At 41.3% G+C, this 22,285-nt stretch overlaps 1 protein-coding gene and 2 long non-coding RNA genes across 5 annotated transcripts in view; 2 read left to right on the forward strand and 1 right to left on the reverse strand.

Annotated features, from left to right (window-relative positions):
* Positions 1-11,356, forward strand: LOC131383525 (uncharacterized). Its single transcript, XR_009213652.1, has 3 exons — positions 1-182; positions 989-1,136; positions 11,269-11,356. It is a non-coding gene; the product is annotated as an uncharacterized LOC131383525 (long non-coding RNA).
* HSD3B2 (hydroxy-delta-5-steroid dehydrogenase, 3 beta- and steroid delta-isomerase 2) lies at positions 7,876-18,187 on the reverse strand. Of its 3 annotated transcripts, XM_058439401.1 has the most exons (5): positions 17,759-17,896; positions 15,661-15,970; positions 14,573-14,666; positions 11,279-11,443; positions 7,876-9,101 (listed from the first exon to the last, which is right to left on the reverse strand). In XM_058439401.1, exons 2-5 carry the CDS (start codon positions 15,670-15,672, stop codon positions 8,290-8,292), a joined length of 1,083 nt encoding a protein of 360 aa, XP_058295384.1. In that variant the 5' UTR covers positions 15,673-15,970; positions 17,759-17,896; the 3' UTR covers positions 7,876-8,289. The 3 variants fall into 3 exon arrangements, with proteins under 3 accessions (XP_058295384.1, XP_032010746.1, XP_032010747.1); XM_032154855.2 differs by lacking the exons at positions 14,573-14,666; positions 15,661-15,970 and adding an exon at positions 18,118-18,187 and having other exon boundaries at positions 17,759-17,989; XM_032154856.2 differs by lacking the exons at positions 14,573-14,666; positions 15,661-15,970 and having other exon boundaries at positions 17,759-17,995.
* Positions 17,890-22,285, forward strand: part of LOC116469534 (uncharacterized) — a 19,022-nt gene continuing 14,626 nt past the window's right edge. Inside the window, exon 1 of the long non-coding RNA XR_004248283.2 lies at positions 17,890-18,001. This is a non-coding gene — a long non-coding RNA (uncharacterized LOC116469534). The remainder of the gene's footprint in view (positions 18,002-22,285) is intronic.

Below are 22,285 nucleotides of genomic sequence, written 5' to 3' on the forward strand. Positions count from 1 at the left end.
ATTGTTAGTTTTGCTTAACTGTTTTGTTGTTTGTTTCTGTGTGTGTGTGTGTATGTTTATATTTCAGTCTTTTCTCCTGTCGGATTTGACCAACTCTGAACCCTCTAGCTCATGAGTGTGGAATCTTCCACTATGAAGAAATAGAGCACCCTGCTCCCCTCAGCCTTTCGAGGCATTCACAGGTGACAGAATCATGTGAGGGTGTCTGAGAGAAACACTCCCTAAAATGTGCCCTAAATAGGTTTCTCCTTCAGAAGAACATACTTAGGGTCTAATCTCAGCTGGCAGGTGCATAGAAGGAAGTGATCCCTCCTGCACCTTGAGGCCCTGACACATTGTGCCAGGTAGCCATGACACAGGTGGACCAAACTGAGTCAGGAGGTAATGGATCTGAAAAGCTAGGCCTGCAAGCAGCACATTTTGTGCCTGACACATGTCCCAGTTTGGTCAAATTTGAAGAGGAACTCTAAACTATGACGAACGAGGCCTCTAAGATCCCAGCAGCTACAAAACATAAAGTTCCCCCTTTAGGAACTCTAGCTAGGTATATGCAAAATACTTATGGCAAATGATCATGCAAATATTTAACCAAGTGGACCACTGTAACTAAAGCAGATTCTAAGTTACAATGGCCTAAATGGGAATCTTTTGAGATGCCCAAATTAGTGTACCTGTGAACCAGGATAGAAACGCAGGCACAAAAACCAAGCAACCAGAATGGGAGAAATATTTTCAGTGGTATCTAGAAAGTAACAAAAGCAGGGAAGACCACCTCATCTCCCTACAGGAGGTGAACAAACAACTTAGGAATGCTAATAAAGAACCCTCTAATATTTTATCTCTCTTAAAGAAATCCTCAGGATCCCCTAATTCCCCTTTGGCACCTTCCCCACCTCCACCTACACTCCCACTCTACCCTGACCTCTCTGAGCTTCCCAGACCAGATCTGTCCCCACCTTACCCTGTATGTTTAACACTTTCTCAACAGAAGGCACTCGGGAATCTGACTTCGAAGACCCCACCCACTGAGGATTCCTGACACCGCCAATGGCAGTCTCATCTGGACGATGTGGGAAAGGGGGACCCTGCAGGGACTTCTCTCATGATTTCCTCATTTTGGGAACAACGAGTAACAGGTAGGGGAACCCTAGCAATTGTCTACCAACCCCAGTCAAAGACTGAATTACGAGGCATAAAGAATTTCCTGACCCCATAAAGATCCAACTGGGTTTGCCTGAGAAGTTGAGCTTATTATCAGAACCTATGATGAAGGTCATTCAGATCATTATCAGCTAGTCCACATGTTGGTCTCAGAAGCTAAAGCTAAGGAATGGCTGGAAAAAGCACAATGGTCAGACCCTATAGCAGATTTGACTCCTGAAGGCACAATAGAGCCACAATAATCAGCCCCCACAAATCCAGAAGATGGGTGTAAAGACGCATGGGAACAAACAACCACTCTGTTAAATATTATTCCTTCAGTGTTCCAAAGGGTTGTGAATTGGAATGAAATCCAACAATGCTGCCAGAACCCAAATGAATCAGTTTTAGATTATTTCACATGTTCTGATAAACTTTAAGACAATATTGCGGGATGTCAGCTGATTGCTTTGAAAACACCAAAAATGATATATTACTAAATGCAAATTTCTTAAACAGACTAGATGATGATTTAGCCATCCTTGTAAAACACCACATGACAAATTGGGCCACAGCCAGAACTAATGAACTAGTTAACTTATCTGACCAGTTATCTTGCATTATGATAAAAAAGGAAAAAGAAGATTGCCTGAGTTATGCATTTACAACTAAAGCAATTAACTTCTCAAACCTCTCAGTTCCAGAAAGATTTTAAGCTCCCTTAGTCTGAGAACTCTTTCCTCCCTGTCTGTTACAGTAGTAACAGACTGGAACACCTCAAGAGGGATTGCCTTAGGCTGAAGCAAAAGAAAAGGCCAGAGAATTCAACTTGGGAAGACTAGGGATGCTCTGAGGAAATATAGGGTTTTCACCTCTTTAAGTATTCTACCCTGACAAACAAATTGGGAGAGATTAATATAATAATAAACCATGAGGTTAAAACTGCCTTGACATAGGCACGACTATTTCTCTGGTAAATCCCACCTTATTTAGAAACCCAAAGAAACCCCTACCCAACTTTAAACAATATCCTCTATGACAGGAAGCCATAGACAGAATTGCCCCTATTATACAAGATTATCTGGAAAAAAAAAAAAAAAAACCAAGGCTCATTATTCCCTGCATAAGCCCCTGCAACAGCCCTATATTTCCTGCAAAAAATTCAAGTGGGAGAGGATGAAGATTTGTGCATGACTTGAGAGCAATTAACAATATTGTAACACCCAGGCACTCAGTAGTCCCCACACCACATACCCTTCTATCAGCCATAGCCACTACCAACCAGTATTTCTCAGTTGTGGATTTCTGCAGTGCCTTTTTTTAGTATTCCTGTAGATCCAGACAGCCAGTATTTGTTTGCCTTTACTTGGAAAGAATGGCAATATATGTGGACTGTAATGCCCCAAGCATATACAGAAAGTCTCACTTACTTTTCCCAAATATTAAAAGCTGATTTAGAGGATTTAATTTTTCCCCAGGGCTCAACATTCACCCAGTACATGGAAGACTTTCTCCTTTCTTCAGGCACACTATCTTCCTCCCAGGAAGATAGTCTGTATTTACTCAAACAGCCACCAAAGGACACATAGGGTCCAACGACAAATTTCAGCTATGCTTACCACAAGTTAAGTATTTGGGGAATATTATCTCAGTCAAAGGACTGAGTATTAACCCTGACAGAGTGAGAGAAATTTCAGCTTTTCCAGTGCCCATCACTATGAAACAACATAGAGGACTTTTGGGCCTGCCAGGATGTTGTAGAAACTGGATACCGATTTTTTCCCTTATGGCTCAACCTCTGTATTCATACCTAAAAAATGAACAACCTGATCCCATCATGTGGACTTCAGAGGGACAATCAGCTGTACAACAAATAAAGGAAATTCTAACTAATGCCTCAGCATTAGGACACCCAAACTATTGGCTTTCTCCCTTTTTGTACATGAAACTGGAGGTATGCATGCAGGATACTGATCCAGAAACATGGTGATCATCGTAGACCTATAGCCTATCATAGCCAACACCTGGACCCTGTGGGTTAAGGGCTGCCTCCTGTGTGAGAGCAATAGTAGCCATGGCCCCTCTGTACAAGTCTGTTGAAGAAATAATTATGGGGTCCCCCCTTACCATTTTTGTGCCACATTCTCTTAAGACCCTTCTAAACTCTCATCATACTCAACATCTGTCAACTGGTTAGCCTCTTATGAAATTTTGCTTTTATCATTTCCCAATATTACTATTTTCCGCTGTAATAATCTTAATGCAGCCACTCCCTTGACAGGCCCTACCAATGAAACCCCTCATGACTATGTTCTGATGACTGACCAACGTCTCACCCCCAGGACAGACCTATAAGAGACGCCACTGGATAATACTGAGATAGAATCACACAGATGGGTGTTATTTAAGAGGAGAGGAAGGAAATTTTAGAGCAGGATATGCTGTGGTTTCTGTACCAGAGGTAACTAAAGCCAGTCTTCTTCCCCAAGCCAGATCAGCTCAAGTGGCCGGATTGATTTTCCTGATCCAAGCTTGTCAATTGACAAAAGACAAGGCTTTTGCCATTTACACTGAGAGCCACTATGCTTTTGGGTTGCTCATGACTTTGGGATGCTATGGAAAGAGAGAGGATATTTAACCTCCTCAGGAAAACCCATAAAAAATGGACACCAATTATGAGAGCTGTTAGAAGCTGTTTTGAAACCAAAACATTTGGCAATTATAAAAATCCCAGGTCACTCAAAATTAGACACCACAGAAAGTCAGGTAACCAACTGGCTGACACTACAGCTAAAAGAGCAGCATCCAAGCCACCAGCCCCAATACAAGAAATGGCCATAAAACCCAAAAACACTTAGAAACATGTTGAAAGAAACCCAGAGCACAGCTCCTACAAAAGAGAAATCTACTTGGAAACAGGCAGGGGAATACTTGTCTCCCAAAACTGAAATATGATGTGGACATAATAATAAATCTGTTATTCTAATTGGATGTCAGGTGCCCCTTAGGGAATATGTTCATAATCTAAGCCATTGGAATCCGGATAAAATAATATCCTTGTGTAAACAATATTACTGAAAATCATCCTTCACAGTGGCACAAAAAGTTTACTCTTGTTATGTTATTTGTCCCAAATATAACCCACGAAAACCCCTCCATGTGGCCCAGGGTCATTTTTCCTTTCTGACTGGACCTCTTGAGGTATGGCACCTTGATTTTATCCAGCTGCCATCATCTCAAGGTTACAGGTATGTTTTAGTAATAGTCTACATGTTTTCCCATTGGGTTGAACCTTTTCCCTGTAGGCAAGCAACAGCTATGGCAGTTGGAAAAAATCCTACTAGAAAAAAGTATCCCACTGTGGGGAGTCCCCTGTGAACTTCACAATGACAGGGGAACTCACTTTTACTGGCCAGGTTATTCAAAATATTTGAAAAACTTGGCCCATATTTCAACATTTCCATTGTGCCTACCATCCCCAATCCTCAGCCTGGTGGAGAGAACCAATGGAATAATTAAAACACAATTGGCTAAGTTCACAGAGGCATTTTCCCTCCCCTCATCCAAAGCACTCCCCCTAGTGCTGCTTACACTCTGATCAACCCCTTTTGGAAAACATCAATTGTCCCCTTATGAAATTATAGTGGGAAGGCCCATGTGTATGGGAACAAACATAACAAATCCAACTTTTCTCAAGGGAGCTATATTGCAATATTGTGAGCGACTTTTATTATAACCTTAAAAAAGGTCAAGATTTGGTAAGGAATTCCTTTCATAGTGTGCTCCCTGAAGATAAGGCACCTGGTCACAATCTGCAGCCCGGAAATTTTGTCTATTGGAAAAGACATCTAATAAAGAATTCCCTTCAACCCCAATGGAAGGGCCCATACCAGGTACTATTGACTAATCCATGTGCCACAAAATTAGAGGGTATAGACTCTTGGATTCACATCACTCATCTTAAAAAGTCACAATCTCCTGAGCAGACTGTAACTTCCACCAAAGATCTTCACCTCAGGTTCACTAAACATTGACCTTCAACCCAGGATTAGAAGCAGATGACAGCTGTTGTGGACTGCTTAAACCCAAGATACAGGACCAGGCCTGTATACAAAGAAATGTTTATGTTCATTGTACAATAACCATTACAATGATTGTCCTAGATATACGGCAACTGCTGTCTTATACAGAACAGGGCACTTGCTTTGTCTAATTTAACATCTGTTAGTAACTAAAATTAATTTCACAACCTTGCTATTACTAATTATATATCCCTACATCTTCTTGCCACTGATGCCCATGAAACAAACCTGTTTCTACAATAGGCTCAGGATTATGCAGACAGATTACAAAAGGACACCTGCTGGATATGTGGGCTCATGCCTCTCTCCAGTGGCTGTGGCCTGCCATGGTGAGTATCCCCCTTCCAAGGTCAGGACTGGATACAATACCAAAAATGTATTACATCACAGAAACGGTCTGGTATTCTTAGTGCTGGCATAACAAAAGACAGTATATATAGTTGGCCCATTAAAAACACTCTTAAGAACAAGGGACATAGGAAAAGTGTTTCAATGGAAAAAACCAGCTCATTCGCTCTCACTTTAGCATCTCCCCAAGAAGGTGGTAACCATGCCTCAAACAATGACCCATTTTCAGAATGGAATAATACAAATTTGGGATGGATTTATCTGGCTCACCCATTCTTTGGCCAACTTAGCAAAACAGTATGAGAGATATGGGGTGGATACCTGGAGAACATTGAGACCACATTATCATATTATAAGACACTGACTGGCATGCCAACAATTGGGTGCAGCAACCAGATATTTATTGGCTAGCTCCAAATGGGACATATTGGCTATGTGGCACTAACTTATGGCCATGGTTACCTCCAAGGTGGTTAGGATGATGTTCCCTAGGTTATGCTTGGGCACAAGGACAAGTAATTCAGACCCTGCCAAAACCAGCAAACCTTTTTCATTTACACTCTTATTGGATGTGTTCGGTATTCCAATGGCATGATCATTTAGCTTCAATCTTTGTACCACAGATATGTATTGAAGATGTTATATGGCATACAGAGGCCTTAACGAATTACAACCAAAAGGCCCTGAATGATAGCTGCATGAGTATCCCCTTGCTAAACAATGAGGTTATGCTTATGAGGAAACCTGTGCTGCAAAATCATATGGCTTTAGATACTCATGACAGCACAAGAGGGGACCTGTGCCATCATAAAAACTAAATGTTGTGTGTATGTTCCAGATGAATCGAAGAACATAATGCAACATATGACTGCTATGAAAACCCAGATAACCAACCTGTCAGATCCAAAACCCTCACTAATCAATTGGTTGAGTGGTTGGCTTGGATCCTGGGGAACATGGTGGTAGAAACTATTGTTTATAATAGGAATAATAGTAATAATTTGTGTTCCATCCTGTTTTTGCTTACAATGTTGTTATGGTATGTGCTGGCATATAAGTCAACGTGCAACTAAAAGGCCCAAAGAATTGCTCTAATTGAGGAGGCAGTAGTATACCCTGACCTAGCTTCCAGGTTTGCTTTCCTTTTGTTGCTATAAATCTGGCCTAGGTCCCTATATATTTTCTTTTTTCTCTCTCTCTCTTTCTGGTTTCCTCTCATTTTCCCTTCTTCCACCCCACCCCTCCATTTTTTTTATCTTCATGGGACAAGACTTCCTAGGAATAAGCCTTCCTAGCAAGGTGAGACATAACCTCCCAGGAATGAGCCTTCCTAGTGGCATGGGACCTGAACTTCTAGGAATAAACCATCCTAGCCATGAGAAACCAGCAAAAAAGAAAAAAAAAAGAAAAAGAAAAAGCAACCAGAGGCCAGGAATGCGTATTTCTTTCAAAATGCAATACTTCGAAAGAGTTTAGAGAAAAAAAGGGGGAAAATGTGAAAAAAATTAAATTATGGGACCCCAATCTCATTTAGCCAAAGGGAAAAATCAAAATCAAGCTGGGAACTGGGTCAGGCAAACCTGCCTCCCCCCTTTTGGTGCCTAAATAAGATGGCTACAAGATGAAAAGCTACAACTCCCCCATATTTTGCCCACAAGCAATTTCCTAGTGAGCTGCTAAAACTTTACCAAGGCAATGCAAATTGATAGCTTATCACTACAGGTGCAGTTACCCCAGACACGAATGCCTATCTGATTGTTCCCCTACCCCATTTTGTCTGTGTTATTTTATGTAAAATGCAGATTCCCTGCATTTTCCCTCTGCCTCTACTGTTTATGTCATCTTATGTAAAAAATGCAGATTCACTGAGCCAGGCAAAGGCATGAATGACTATTTTTTTCCTACCATCCCCTTACATAAAAACTGTGTGCTTCTCAATATCCCTCTCTTTTCCTCCTTTGAATTGGAGCCCTCAAAATCATCTTTGGAGAAAGGCATAGGCCTGTCTCCTGGGCACATCTTCAAGTAGATCTCCTAAAATGGTTGAGACTTGTCTTGTCATTTTCCTCAATTGACACGTTTCTGATGAGTACTAAATAAGATAATATAAGTCGTATGTAGTTCATTTCACACATGCCTAAAATACAGTAGAGCTTATTCAGTATTCATCTGCCGTTTCTGTACCTCCTACCACTCTGCCCACCCCCAACCCCGGTTTCATGCTGCTCTTCTAAGTTGGAGATGGTGATAGTTGGAAATGAAAGGAAAAGGATGAAAGCATGTATTAACAGAAACCATGCCTCTCTCCATGTTAAGCATTAAAACATTTATTGCTCTTTATGTTGAACTGTGTGAAAGAATAGGAGATTAAAGAGAAAAGAAATGCTTTCTCATTTAAGAGGGGAAATGGAGCTCTATTAGTAAAAAGAGAACCTCAAGTTAAAAGAGACCACAATTGTTCAGAATCAGCCACTGAAATTTGGTAACAGCAAATCATGTTGTCTGTCCTCTGGTGTATGATTAGGACAGAAAGTTCTGGTTGGGCCAGTGACTGTGCAGATTTTGATGACGTGAAGAAGACAATAAGTTGGGCATTGTGTGAAAGGGAGGCAGCAGGACCTGGGCTTGTGCCCTTGTTGCCTTCTGTATGAAGCCAGGAAGATGGAGCTTGATGACATCTCCTAACAATACCCACATGAACATCTCTGTCATCCTTAAATCACTGAGTCTTGGACTTCAGGGTCTCCTTGTGCCGGTCCACAAGGGAACCAACCCACTCCACAGTTTTCTGCTTGGCTTCCTCCCAGCTGTAGAGCGGCTTATATGCCAGATCTCGCTGAGCCTTTTTGTAAGAGAAGGTGAACACACTATTTGATAATGTGACTGTGTGGCGGTTGAAGGGGGGTTGATAGGTGTAAATTGGGCTGAGTAGGAAGCTCACTATTTCCAGCAGGAAGCCAATCCAGTACATCAGGGATAAAGGAAGGCTCCATCTGGAATCAAGGCGGAGGCCGAACTCTTTGCTCAGGATGTAATTAAGGTTATCATAGCTTTGGTGAGGCGTGTCATCTGAGATGTAATAGAATTGACCTCGGACACTTGGGGCCTTCTTGGGGTCCCGTAGGGCCCTCAAGGCCAGAATGTGGGCCCAGGCCACGTTGCCAACATAGACTGGGTTGACTGTGGAGAACTTTCCAACACTTGACAGGATCCCATTGTTGTTCAGGGCCTCATTTATACTAGCAGAAAGGAATGGGCCTCCTTCCCCATAGATATACGTGGGTCTTAAGGCACAAGTGTACAAGGTATCACCATTTTTCAGATTCCACCCATTAGCCGCCAGCACAGCCTTCTCAGCAAGCTTTTTGCTGTACGGGTATGGAGCGGGCCATGTGTTTTCCAGAGGCTCTTCTTCGTGGCCGTTCTGGATGATTTCCTTGTAGGAGTTGGGCCCGGCTACCTCTATGCTACTGGTGTAGATGAAGACTGGCACACTAGCTTGGACACAGGCCTCCAACAGTAGCTGGGTACCTGCCCACAAAGAGCATGATGTCAGTGTCAGGAAATATCCCAAAGGAGCTGCAACCACGTGCACAGATCCATGTGCCCCACTCCCCACTCCCAAGTGCAGTGGTTATAACAGACTCAGGGTACATTCTTCTGTGGCTCTGACTGAGATTGGGTCATGATACAGCCATAGGAAAAACACAAAAATAAAAACTGACATTTAGGTTCTAGAAAGCAAGAATTTCTAGACTTTTGGGTTTCATGGACCTATGTTTGTGTGTGTGGGGTGTGTGTGTGTGTAGATATATGTATATGTATATATATATGTGTGTGTATGTGTGTATATATAATTATACATATATAATATATAATTATATATTATATATAATGTAAATATATATTTTATATATATACTTTAATTTTGGAAAAGGACCTAGGGTAATCACTTTATTTTTTGCCAAGTAAGGATATTGAAAAAGTATGATTTGTCATCAGTACAATTAAAGACAGATCATTTAAAATCTAAAAAATCAGAAGGCTATAATCTGAGAATATGAATAGTCCCCATCAGTCCTTAGGCAAGAAAGGACAGTGGAAGAATTTGCGTTACACATACAAATTCACAGTTGAATATAGGCAATATACACTCTTAGATATACATAGAATTGCTGGTATTTTTCTCGTTTTGCGATGGATTAATAAAACTCTGTCACAAAGACCATCCCTGGAGTCACTGAGCAAACAGTGGGTTGTGGGGAGATGCTGGAAACCCACACTCTTTTCCTGATTGTGTGTTCCCTGGAAAAGCTGCTTCCAATTCTGGCTATGACTCTGTTACCCAGTTATATAAAGTGGGGGTGATAAACCTTCCTTTAAACCCTGCCCTGGAGTTTCCTGTGGCGCCTGGTGGAGGACTGGGGGGGGTAGTGTGCCCTCTGCTGATAACACCTACACTGGGAAGACCTGTCAGCATCACCTGAGCTGTGTGGAAGCAAAGCTCATAGAGGTATTGGAGTGTCTTCCCTTGAAGAAGGAAGGAATTTCTTAGGCAAAGGATCATTTTTATTTACTTATTTTGTATTCTTAGCCACTTTTAAAGTCTCTGTGCAATTTGAGTTTCTGGAGAGACAGCCTCATGAAATGGCCATCATTGTGAAGTATTTTCTAAGCCTGGGAGTGATAATGGTTTTAAGAAACAGATGCCTCTAACACTCCCCCTGTCATTGCTTATCCTCTGTTTTTGGGAGCTGTGGAAAGTCAAAATTAAAACAAAAAACTGTTTACTCTTAGCACATTCCTTGAACTGTAGCACTACTTAGGGGTATGACTATGTAGAAACTGGAAAGGTTTTTTTGTTTGTTTTTTTAGACAGTGCTGGAGACTCAAAAGCAATTAGTTGCTTTATAAAAGGAGTTTGGGTAGACTGAATGTGGAGGGCCAGGCCAGCAGTGGGGTGCTGTGGTTTGAAGAGACTGGGCTCTGGGAATCAGAAAGTGAGACTGCATGGGCAAGATTCCTTAAAAAAATGTGGATCAAATGAGGGTGCACTTTGGGCACCTGGCTGGAAACAGCTCTGTAATAGTAGACCCTGTGGTGAGCTGAAGAGATTGTATTCTGGACACCGGGAAACTCTTTTTGTTAAGAAAATATTGTGGGAAGGCATGTGCTGGATAATTCTGTCCTGACAGACCTCTGTGAACCAGATTTGCTAGTTCTCTTGAGAGGACTTCTTCTTTGAGGTGGGCAGGAAGACTCTGAATGTTCTCATCAGCCTACACACAAGGTTCAAAATGATGACTATGGTGGCACCTGGAAGGTCTGATTCTGGCCTGGGGAGCCAAGGAGTAGCTGGATATCATGAGTTTGAAGTTGGAGTTTAGTTGACTTTTGATTGGGGCCACAGTAGAAAGAGCTTCCACAGCCTTTGGAGTCACACAAGAGTGAGTTTAAAGTCTAACTGTCCTACTTACTTACTTACATGTGGGGCCTTGGACAAGTTACTTGCTGTCTCTCAGCTCTAGTTTTCTCATCTAAAAAACTGAGGTTACCAGCCTTGAACTCCCCAGTCAGTAGTGATCAGCAAAGGCACTTGGCCAAGAGCTCAACAGCTGTTCAATGGAGTAACTTCTCTTCCCTTTCTTGTCCTTCTTTCTGATCCTCACTTAACCAACTTGCTTTATCTCTTCCCCAGGCTACTGTACCTTTCACATTGACATTCATGATGGACTCTCTGTGAGTGACACCAAAGACGTCAATGATACAGGCGGTGTGGATGATGACTGAGATATCCTGGCAGGCTCTCTTCAGGAATGGCTCATCCAGAATGTCTCCTTCCAGCACTGTCAGCTTGGTCTTGTTCTGGAGTTCTGTGTGAACACAGGTCAGGTCATTGGAAAGATTTCTGGATCTGGCTGGGAAGTTTTCTGATAAAGGCGATGTTACATAGGTGCTCAAGGACGGTTAGAGTATGGGTGTTAGAGTGGAGGGTGTACTACATTCCATAAAAGGAACAAGTAAACAAAAGCACAGAAATCAGCATGTGTAGCAGTTTATTGGGAAAGAGCAAACATCTGTTTCTACCCCATCTTATTCCAGAAAAGTAATGTGAGCAGTGAATTGTCACACATCCCTGGAATATAAGCATTGCTAGAGTCATGGGAGACTTACCAAATTTTTTATGGAGAATAGAGTGATTGTGGAGAGTTGGGTATAAGAGGGAGAGTTTGAATTTAATTCTGTAGGTGATGAGGAATCATGTATAGAATTATGATTTTGGATTTTTGTACATTGATTTTGTATCCTGAGACTTTGCTGAAGTTGCTAATCAGCTTAAGGAGATTTTGGGCTGAAACGATGGGGTTTTCTAGATATACAATCATGTCATCTACAAACAGGGACAATTTAACTTCCTCTTTTCCTAATTGAATACCCTTTATTTCCTTCTCCTGCCTGATTGCTCTGGCCAGAACTTCCAGCACTATGTTGAATAGGAGCAGTGAGAGAGGGCATCCCTGTCTTGTGCCAGTTTTCAAAGGGAATGCTTCCAGTTTTTGCCCATTCAGTATGATATTGGCTGTGGGTTTGTCATAGATAGCTCTTATTATTTTAAGATACGTCCCATCAATACCTAATTTATTGAGAGTTTTTAGCATGAAGTGTTGTTGAATTTTGTCAAAGGCATTTTCTGCATCTATTGAGATAATCATGTGGTTTTTGTCTTTGGTTCTGTTTATATGGTGGATTACATTTATTGATTTGTGTATGTTGAACCAGCCTTGCATCCCAGGGATGAAGCCCACTTGATCATGGTGTATAAGCTTTTTGATGTGCTGCTGGATTCGTTTTGCCAGTATTTTATTGAGGATTTTTGCATCAATGTTCATCAAGGATATTGGTCTGAAATTCTCTTGTACACCAATCACAGACAAACAGAGAGCCAAATCATGAGTGAACTCCCATTCACAATTGCTTCAAAGAGAATAAAATACCTAGGAATCCAACTTACAAGGGATGTGAAGGACCTCTTCAAGGAGAACTACAAACCACTGTTCAATGAAATAAAAGAGGATACAAACAAATGGAAGAACATTCCATGCTCATGGATTGGAAGAATCAATATCGTGAAAATGGCCATACTGCCCAAGGTAATTTATAGATTCGATGCCATCCCCATCAAGCTACCAATGACTTTCTTCACAGAATTGGAAAAAACTACTTTAAAGTTCATATGGAACCAAAAAAGAGCTTGCATCACCAAGTCAATCCTAAGCCAAAAGAACAAAGCTGGAGGTATCACGCTACCTGACTTCAAACTATACTACAAGGCTACAGTAACCAAAACAGCATGGTACTGGTACCACAACAGAGACATAGATCAATGGAACAGAACAGAGCCCTCAGAAATGATGCCGCATATCTACAACTATCTGATCTTTGACAAACCTGACAAAAACAAGAAATGGGGAAAGGATTCCCTATTTAATAAATGGTGCTGGGAAAACTGGCTAGCCATATATAGAAAGCTGAAACTGGATCCCTTCCTTACACCTTATACAAAAATTAATTCAAGATGGATTAAAGACTTAAATATTAGAACTAAAACCATTAAAATCCTACAAGAAAACCTAGGCAATACCATTCAGGACATAGGCATGGGCAAGGACTTCATGTCTAAAACACCAAAAGCAATGGCAACAAAAGCCAAAATTGACAAATGGGATCTAATTAAACTAAAGAGCTTCTGCACAGCAAAAGAAACCACCATCAGAGTGAACAGGCAACCTACAAAATGGGAGAAAATTTTTGCAACCTACTCATCTGACAAAGGGCTAATATCCAGAATCTACAATGAACTCAAACAAATTTACAAGAAAAAAACAAACAACCCCATCAAAAAGTGGGCGAAGGACATGAACAGACACTTCTCAAAAGAAGACATTTATGCAGCCAAAAAACACATGAAAAAATGCTCATCATCACTGGCCATCAGAGAAATGCAAATCAAAACCACAATGAGATACCATCTCACACCAGTTAGAATGGCCATCATTAAAAAGTCAGGAAACAACACGTGCTGGAGAGGATGTGGAGAAATAGGAACACTTTTACACTGTTGGTGGGACTGTAAACTAGTTCAACCATTGTGGAAGTCAGTGTGGCGATTCCTCAGGGATCTAGAAATAGAAATACCATTTGACCCAGCCATCCCATTACTGGGTATATACCCAAAGGACTATAAATCATGCTGCTATAAAGACACATGCACACGTATGTTTATTGCGGCACTATTCACAATAGCAAAGAGTTGGAACCAACCCAAATGTCCAACAACGATAGACTGTATTAAGAAAATGTGGCACATATACACCACGGAATACTATGCAGCCATAAAAAATGATGAGTTCATGTCCTTTGTAGGGACATGGATGAAACTGGAAACCATCATTCTCAGTAAACTATCGCAAGGACAAAAAACCAAACACCGCATGTTCTCACTCATAGGTGGGAATTGAACAGTGAGAACTCATGGACACAGGAAGGGGAACATCACACTCTGGGGACTGTTGTGGGGTGGGGGGGAGGGGGGAGGGACAGCATTAGGAGATATACCTAATGCTAAATGACGAGTTAATGGGTGCAGCAAAACAACATGGCACATGGATACATATGTAACAAACCTTCACATTGTGCACATGTACCCTAAAACCTAAAGTATAATAATAAAAAATAAAAACAAAAAAAAGAATTATGATTTTGGGTCTCTGGCACCATGTTAAAGAAAAACCCTTATTTATGTTGGAATAAGTAGAGAAACAGGCCGGATGCAGTGGCTTATGCCTGTAATTCCAGCTCTTTGGGACTCTGAGGTGGTGAATCACTTGATTTCCGGAGGTGGAGGTCTGGCTGCAAAACATGGCAAAACCCTGTCTTTACTAAAACTACAAAAATTAGCTGGGCATGATGGTAAGTGCCTGTAGTCCCAGCTAATCACAAACCTGAAGCAGGAAGATGGTTGGAGTCCGGGAGGCGGAAGTTGCAGTGAATTAAGATCACGCCACGGCACGCCAGCCTCAGTGGCAGAGAAAGACCCTGTCTCAAAATAATAATAATAATAATAATAATAATAATAATAATAATAATAATAAAAGAGAAACAGATGTGGAGTTGTGGCGTAGGAAGTTTAACTTGGCTTGAGGATATAAAACGGACTGGTATAGGGGAAATGAGAAGGCAAGGTGATCAAGAGATTAATCAGAATGTCTGTGCCAAAGTTTAGATGAGGACTGGAACCAGGGTCCAGGAGTGGAAGCAGAGGAGGGGAGAGATACACCAGGTTTGAATTTCAGACCTTACCTTGAAGGTCCTGGTACCTACTGGAGCTGGGATGAGAGGAAAAGGAGATGAAATCACCCCTACAGTTTCCTGCTTGGGCAACTGGGAGGAGAGTGGAGCCATTACTCAGGAATTGCAGATGGGCTTAAATGATGAATTTCATTGAGAAACTTTTATCAGATATCATAAAAAGCAGATAGCAATGCTGAAAATGAGTTAGCCACCGATGAACTAACATCTCAGCTGTCTAATGTCTAGCCAAGGGCAGCGGATGTAACATCCCTATCTTCAGGCTCCTCTGAAATCCACAGGTAGTGATGCTGCCAGTAAAGTTGTCACCTGGAATTAGCCCACAAAATGAACACCATGCTACATGGAGCTCAGATAAATACTCTACACTCATTTGTGCTTTATAATCTGCATATGGCTCACAGCTTGCTTATTTCCTTTTACAGCTATCTCGTGAGGTAAGTATTCTGAGTCCCACTTTATTGGTGAGGAAACTGAGGCTCAGAGAGGTTAAGGGACAGATCTAAAGTCAATTTTCTAGTGAAGGCTCAAACCTGCCCATCCCATCTGCCATTTTTGTACCCTGTACCCCAGGTGCAGGAATAGCTGTTTAGAATCAACTTTTCTGAGAAAGAGTAAGAATAAGCCAGTTTAACTGAAAATGCCAACAGAGGCCAAAGAACAGTGACAGCAAAATTCAGAATGAAAAATTCAAGGCTGGAGAAATTCCTTCCTGGTTTACAGGCGGGACCATTTGCTCTCCTGATGCCTCTGCCTTGTTTTGTCTACTCCCAGCCCCTTCCCATTGTCAGGCAACTCCAAGAAGGCCCTGGAATGGTGGAGGCAGGGAAGAGGCTGCTGGGGAGGAGGTGGGTGTGAGCCCGAGAGTGGAATTTTCTCTGGTTGTATTTCCACCTCTACCTTTTCTGCTCCCTTCATCTGCTTCTCCTTTGCTGCCGACTTTAGACAGACTGGCTCAAAGGAATTGTCATTTCATAGCAGAAGTCCAAAGCCGATAGAAAATGACTCTTCCCCATTGAGTTCCCAGGGATCTAGAGAGACCAGAAAAGGGCACTTTTTTGATGGAGCCTTAGATCCCCCCTTCTCCAAGGCACTGTGGACTTGGCAAGTGTTTTATGTAGACTAAATGCAGTTGTTTCTGTGGTGTGTGTTGGGCTGGAGGGAGGCTCAGAGAAGCTGCTAGACAAACTACTGCTTAAGAGCACAGAAGCTCACTAGACTGCCTGGGTTCAAATCCAGCTTTGCCATAATCTAACTTGGGACCTTCGACAAGTTGATTAACCTCTCTGTGCCTGTCTCCTCATCTATAAAAAAGGAGGATAATAATATTACCGATCTCATAGGGTTGTTATGAGGAGTAATGAGTCAGCACATGCAAAACCTTTAGCACAGTGCCTGGCACAGAAAGAACACTGAAAGGATTCTCTGTTTTTATCTCATACAGGCCCTGCCCATCCATTATGCCCCCTGCATTTTCACCATAGTGGAACTGTTCCTCTAGGCTGAGCATTGCTTTTTCCTGGTATCAGATGTTAGATTGTAAATATTGCTGAGACATAAGGATTACAAACATTTAATATTTGTCATGTGTTAATATCTGTTTATCAAAAACACCATTAGAACAGAGAGCAGAGGAAATTGGACATTTAAAGAGGAGAGTGTCAAGGGGAGCTTCTGTGTGAACAGGGCAGGAACTTCTAGGCAGCCAGAACCTGCATGAAGACACATAGTTCCCCCAGTCCCCTGGCTTGGGAGGAAGACAAGGAATTGGTTTGGAGCACACAGAGCGGCAAAAGGAGAGACTGAAGACCCACCAAGGATTAGCCCAGGGGTCAAGTGATGAAGCCTCTGGAATGAAACTCTGATCTGAGCTCTGCTACACATTCATCAACAGTTCTTGGCAAGTCACTTTGTTTCTGGAACTTGATGGGCTCATTGTCCAGTTGGAGGTGACCCCTTTTCTACCTTCCTCACAGTTATTTGCACAAAGAGTTACTACAGCAAATTCTGCAGTCAATTTCTTTGGGGTATTGAACAACAGAGACAAATGGTTTTTTTGAAAAAGGCTATGTATGAGAAATATAAACGAGGCGTGCTGGCCTCATACTGCCCCTTACTCTGTCTCTGCTCTGTGCTGTGCACTTGTGCGTGCTCTCTTTCTCTCTCTCTCACTGATGATCTGTCTCACTTTCACTCTCTGTCTCTCGCTGATGCTCTCTCTCTCACACTATCTTTCTCATTCATTCTCTGTCTTTCTCATTCTCTGTCTCTGACTTTCTTTCCCCCTCATTTTCTTTCTCTCTGACACACACACACACACACACACACACACAATTACACACACATCTGTACCTTCACTTCCTTTTATTTTGCCCTCACTAAACATGCTAAGGAAGCTATAAAATGAAACAAAGTCTGGGGCAGTCTAGAGAGGCAGGACCCACTGGTGAGGTCTCCAGGTAAATGATGTCCTTTATGAATGTTGCACAGCAATCGCCAAGACAAAAAGCTTCAGAACATGAGTTGTAGACAAGAAAGAGAACTCATGTATGATTTTCTAGAAGAGAAGAAAAGGGGCCTTGAGGCTGACATGGCTACCTCTCAAGTTCTGCGTCAGGGCCAGAATCCAGTCTCTGGACACCCCATCCAGTATCTTTCACACTATACCATTTTATTCTATTTCCTTTCTGATGACTTTGGATGTGTGATTGGCTTTCATTTGGCTACAACTTTCCTTAACTTGTTAGACAAGGTCAACCTCCCCACACCCAGGCAGAGTTTAAGATGGAGCCACAGACCCATGACTCAAGTTTACTTACTAGAAAATTCCTCTCTCAATTCTGGTCTGAAGGCCTTGTCCAAGGCCCTGATCTCCTTCAGTTCCTTCTCTTCCACTAACAGGCGGACGATCCTCTGACCCAGAAGCCCTCCTGCTCCTGTCACAAGGCAGCTCCAGCCCATCACAGCCAATCCAAAGTAGCAAGAAACACTTGCCAGGAAACAGAAGATGCTGGAGAGCAGATCTGATTCTAGCGTGACCCAGAAGAGGGCTAAAAACAGAGGTAAAATGGTTATACACTCACGCAGATGCCTTATTTTTCTCCACCCCATTTTTTACAAAAATTCCATGACCCCACTACTGCCAGTAGTAGTTGAAAGAAAAGGAAAAAGCTCTAACCGTAACTTAGATTGTTAAAAGCTGGACAGAGGAGTCCAAGTCCTTATTGCCTCATCCCTGGAGGAAAGACTGGAGCTTTATGCTCTGTGGCTTCTGGCTCAGCCCTTATCACCTTGAACTCCTGCCACATACTCATTTCTCCCTCCTCCTCCAGGATCCCTTTTCTCAGAATAATAGTGACCTTTAGGTTATATCTCTAATTCTTCCCAGGAACAGGAAGAGAAATCCAATCTTAAGGCCGCAGTGTGATAACGAGTCTTGGGTTTAGCCTTAACAGAACACTGGTCAGTTGATACCAGCTGTCTGGGATCCACAATCTGTGAACTTAAGCCAAACTGGGAGAAGTCTCCAAGTGCAATGTAAATGTTGTCCTTGTGCAGTAAATCCAACTGGAGGGAGATCTACATTAGCCCATTATCACCTCTCTGAGAGTGTCATTTGAAATGTCACTGCTGTCTTGCAAAGTTTAGCCATAAAAAATGATGAGTACATGTCCTTTGTAGGGACATGGATGAAACTGGAAACCATCATTCTCAGTAAACTATCGCAAGGACAAAAAACCAAACACCGCATGTTCTCACTCATAGGTGGGAATTGAACAATGAGAACTCATGGACACAGGAAGGGGAACATCACACTCCGGGGACTGTTGTGGGGTGGGGGGAGGGGGGAGGGACAGCATTAGGAGATATACCTAATGCTAAATGACGAGTTAATGGGTGCAGCAAAACAACATGGCATATGGATATATATGTAACAAACCTGCACATTGTGCACATGTACCCTAAAACTTAAAGTATAATAATAATAATAATAATAATAATAATAATAAAAGAAATTTACAATAGTGACAGCTCCAATCACTAAGTTTTATGTGAGGTGACTTTCTTTTCCACCCAATATATCCAAAATCTCAATTGCAATTTTTTCCTGGAGAGCTCTGGGTTCCTAATGGAAGAACCTCATTGAAGGAAAGGTATCTAGTGATAACAAATTAATTATATGGCCTGTACTACAAATGTGGGGATTTGTAGTTGTATGCCCAATGACTCTAATCATAGATATTTGCACTTATCTTACATTTTTGGCTGCAAAACCATTCTTAGCAAATTGTTGAACTGAAGATGCTGTGAATGCTTCTGAAACCTATGCCTCAGTCTGCCCAAACATCACTGCCATAAACTCCCCAAGACACTTTTCTCTACTTAAAACAATAGAGATGTAGTTTACACGCATTACAAGGCCCAGATCTTAAGCGTTCAGTGTACACTTAAGTGTTCAGTGTCAATGAACCTTGACAGTTATATATGTCCATGTAATTACCACCAAAAAGAAGATATAAGCCATTTCCTTCACTCCAGAAAGTTTTATCTGCCTATTCTTAGTCAATTCCCTGCCCTCCCTGCAATTTACCTGGTAGGCAATTACTTTCTGATTTTTATTCCCACAGAGTTCCCACTTTATTCTTATATTTTCCTAATTTTTTCTTCTAAGATCTTTGTGATTCTGGATATATATTTAAATATAAAATCATTCTGAACCAAAGTTTTGTTCGTGGAGTACAGAAAAATTGACCACTGATTGTTTCTATTGTTTGTTCATTTTTCTATTTCATGATTTTCATTATTCTTATTATTGGCTTACGTTTATTAACTTTGGGTTTATTTTACTCTTCTTTTTCAGGGTTCTTATGATAAAAGCATAGATAATTGACTTTACTTCTTTGCTCATTTCCACCATAGGCATTTAAAGTTGTAAATTTCTTTCTAAACACTATGTCAGCTGTATCCAACATTTTGATGCATTGGGTTATCATTATTCAGTTACTGATGTTTTGATTTTTTTCTTGTGATGTCTTCTTTGACCCAAGTGTTATTGAGAAGCATGTTGCATGTTTTCTAAAATTGGGGATTTTCTTATTGTTATGGATTTCTAATTAAATACTATTGTGGCCAGAGCTTATACTCTGTATGATTTTGATTCTTGGATATATATTGAGATTTGTTTTATGGTCCAGCATATGGTCTATGTTGGTGAAAATGCCATAAGCACTTCAAAAGAATGCTTTCTGAAGTTGTTGGAAGTCATACTCTACAAATGATTTAGCTTGACTCCCCATTCTGGGTCTTGACTTTCTCCCATGTTGTAGACATTCAACTTCTACTTGGAACCTGGCTGCCAATGCTTCAAACCCACTTGCCTAGGAAAGGTTGGTCCTATGATGCAAGATGTAGCAGCTTGTCCTCTGAAGCTCTCAGAACTAGATATAGGCCCTGGGTCTTGCTGAGACTTGTGGAGCACTATCTGAAATTACCCAGGTGCATCACACACCTTTGCCTGCCATATCAGATGCTGGAGTGCACCTTACAGACCCCCATCACCTTCAGAGTGGGACCAAATGTTCCTTCAGCCGTTGAGAGTTCTGCAGGCTCTTAGAGTTCAGGCAGTGTCTCTTGGAGTCTGAGTGGAAGCAATAACTGTAAGCTTTCTTTAAACCAATAAATATTTTGCTTTCTTTAGGAAAGTGAGCAGTAGGACAAAGAGCAAGGCTTCTGGGGGCCACACTACCAACTTTCTGTTTTTAAACAGCTTTACTGAGGTATAATTGACATATTATAACATTCCCCTGTTTTAAGTGTACAGTTGAATTATTTTTAGTAAAATTTTAGACTTGTGTGACCATCATCACAATCCTGTTTTGGAACATTTCTGTCTTTCCTAAGAAATCCCTCATGCTCATCATTTGCCACCTCTTATTCCCAACCCCCCAGCTCTAGGCAGCCCCTATGACTTCCTGACTCCACAGATTTGATTTTCTGGACACCATATAACTAGAATCATGCAATATGTGGTCTTTTGCATCTGCCTTCTTTCACTTAGCTTAATATGCCTATGTGGTTCATCTATGTGGTAGCACGTATCAATATTTCATTCCTTTTAGGTGGCAAATTCTATTAAATTGTATGGATGGCTGCCATCAGTTTATTCATTTATCAGTTGATAGATATTTATGTGTTTCCACTTTTTTTTTTTTTTTTTGAGATGGAGTGTCACTCTGCCACCAGGATGAGTGCAGTAGCACAGTCTTGGCTCACTGCAACCCCCGTCTCCTGGGTTCAAGCGATTCTCCTGCCTCAGCCTCCCGAGTAGCTGGGACTACAGGTGCATGCTACCATGTCCAGCTAATTTTTGTATTTTTAGGAGAGACAAGGTCTCACTATGTTGGCCAGGATGGTCTCAATCTCTTGACCTCATGATCCGCTCACCTTGGCCTCCCAAAGTGCATTATGGATAAAGCTGCTATGAATATTCACATTCACATGTTGTGTAGACATACATTTTTATTTCTTTAGGGTAGACAGGAGTAAAACTGCTAGGTCATATGGTAAGTGCATCTTTAATGTTTTAAGGAACTGCCAAAATGTTTTTGAACATGGCTGCCTGTCCCATCAACAATGCATGAGTATTTCAATTTTCCCACATCATTGTGCTTTCACTTCCTCCAATTGTTATTGTCTTTTTTTTTTTAGTTTAGCATTCTAGTGGGTAAGAAGTGGTGTCACATTGTAGTTTTAATTTGCATTTCCCTGCTGACTGATGATGCTGACCATCTTTTCTGTACTTTATTGGCCATTCCTACACCTTTTTGGTGAAATGATTATTCAAATATCTTGCTCATTTTAAAATTGGGTTATTTATCTTTTTGTTGTTTAGTTGTGAGTGCATTTTACATTCTGGATATGAGTCCTTTATCAAATATATGATTTAATTTTTTTTCCTCCAGTCTGTGGCTTATCTTTTCACTTTCTTATTGATGTCTCTTAACATGCAAACATTTTTAGTTTTGATCATGTCTCATTTTTCAACTTGTTTCCTTCTACCAGGAAAATTTGGGCTTTTGCCTAATTCAGTGTCATGAATGTATTAATCTCTGTTTTTTTCAAGAAGTGTATAGTTTAGCCCTTACATTTAGGCCTATAATCCATGTTGAGGGAATTTTGGCTTATGTGTGAGTTAATGGCCTAAATTCGTATGACCAATTGATTTTGACAAAAGTAAATTCAATGGAAAAAATGATAGTCTTTTATACATGTGATCCTGAGACAACGAAATTGTCCTCCACATGCTCAGAGAAGGTCAGCGTGCTGTGTAAAGTGTTGTCCATCTG

Source organism: Hylobates moloch, unplaced genomic scaffold (genome assembly GCF_009828535.3).
Source record: "Hylobates moloch isolate HMO894 unplaced genomic scaffold, HMol_V3 SCAFFOLD_5, whole genome shotgun sequence".
Lineage (NCBI taxonomy): Eukaryota > Metazoa > Chordata > Mammalia > Primates > Hylobatidae > Hylobates > Hylobates moloch.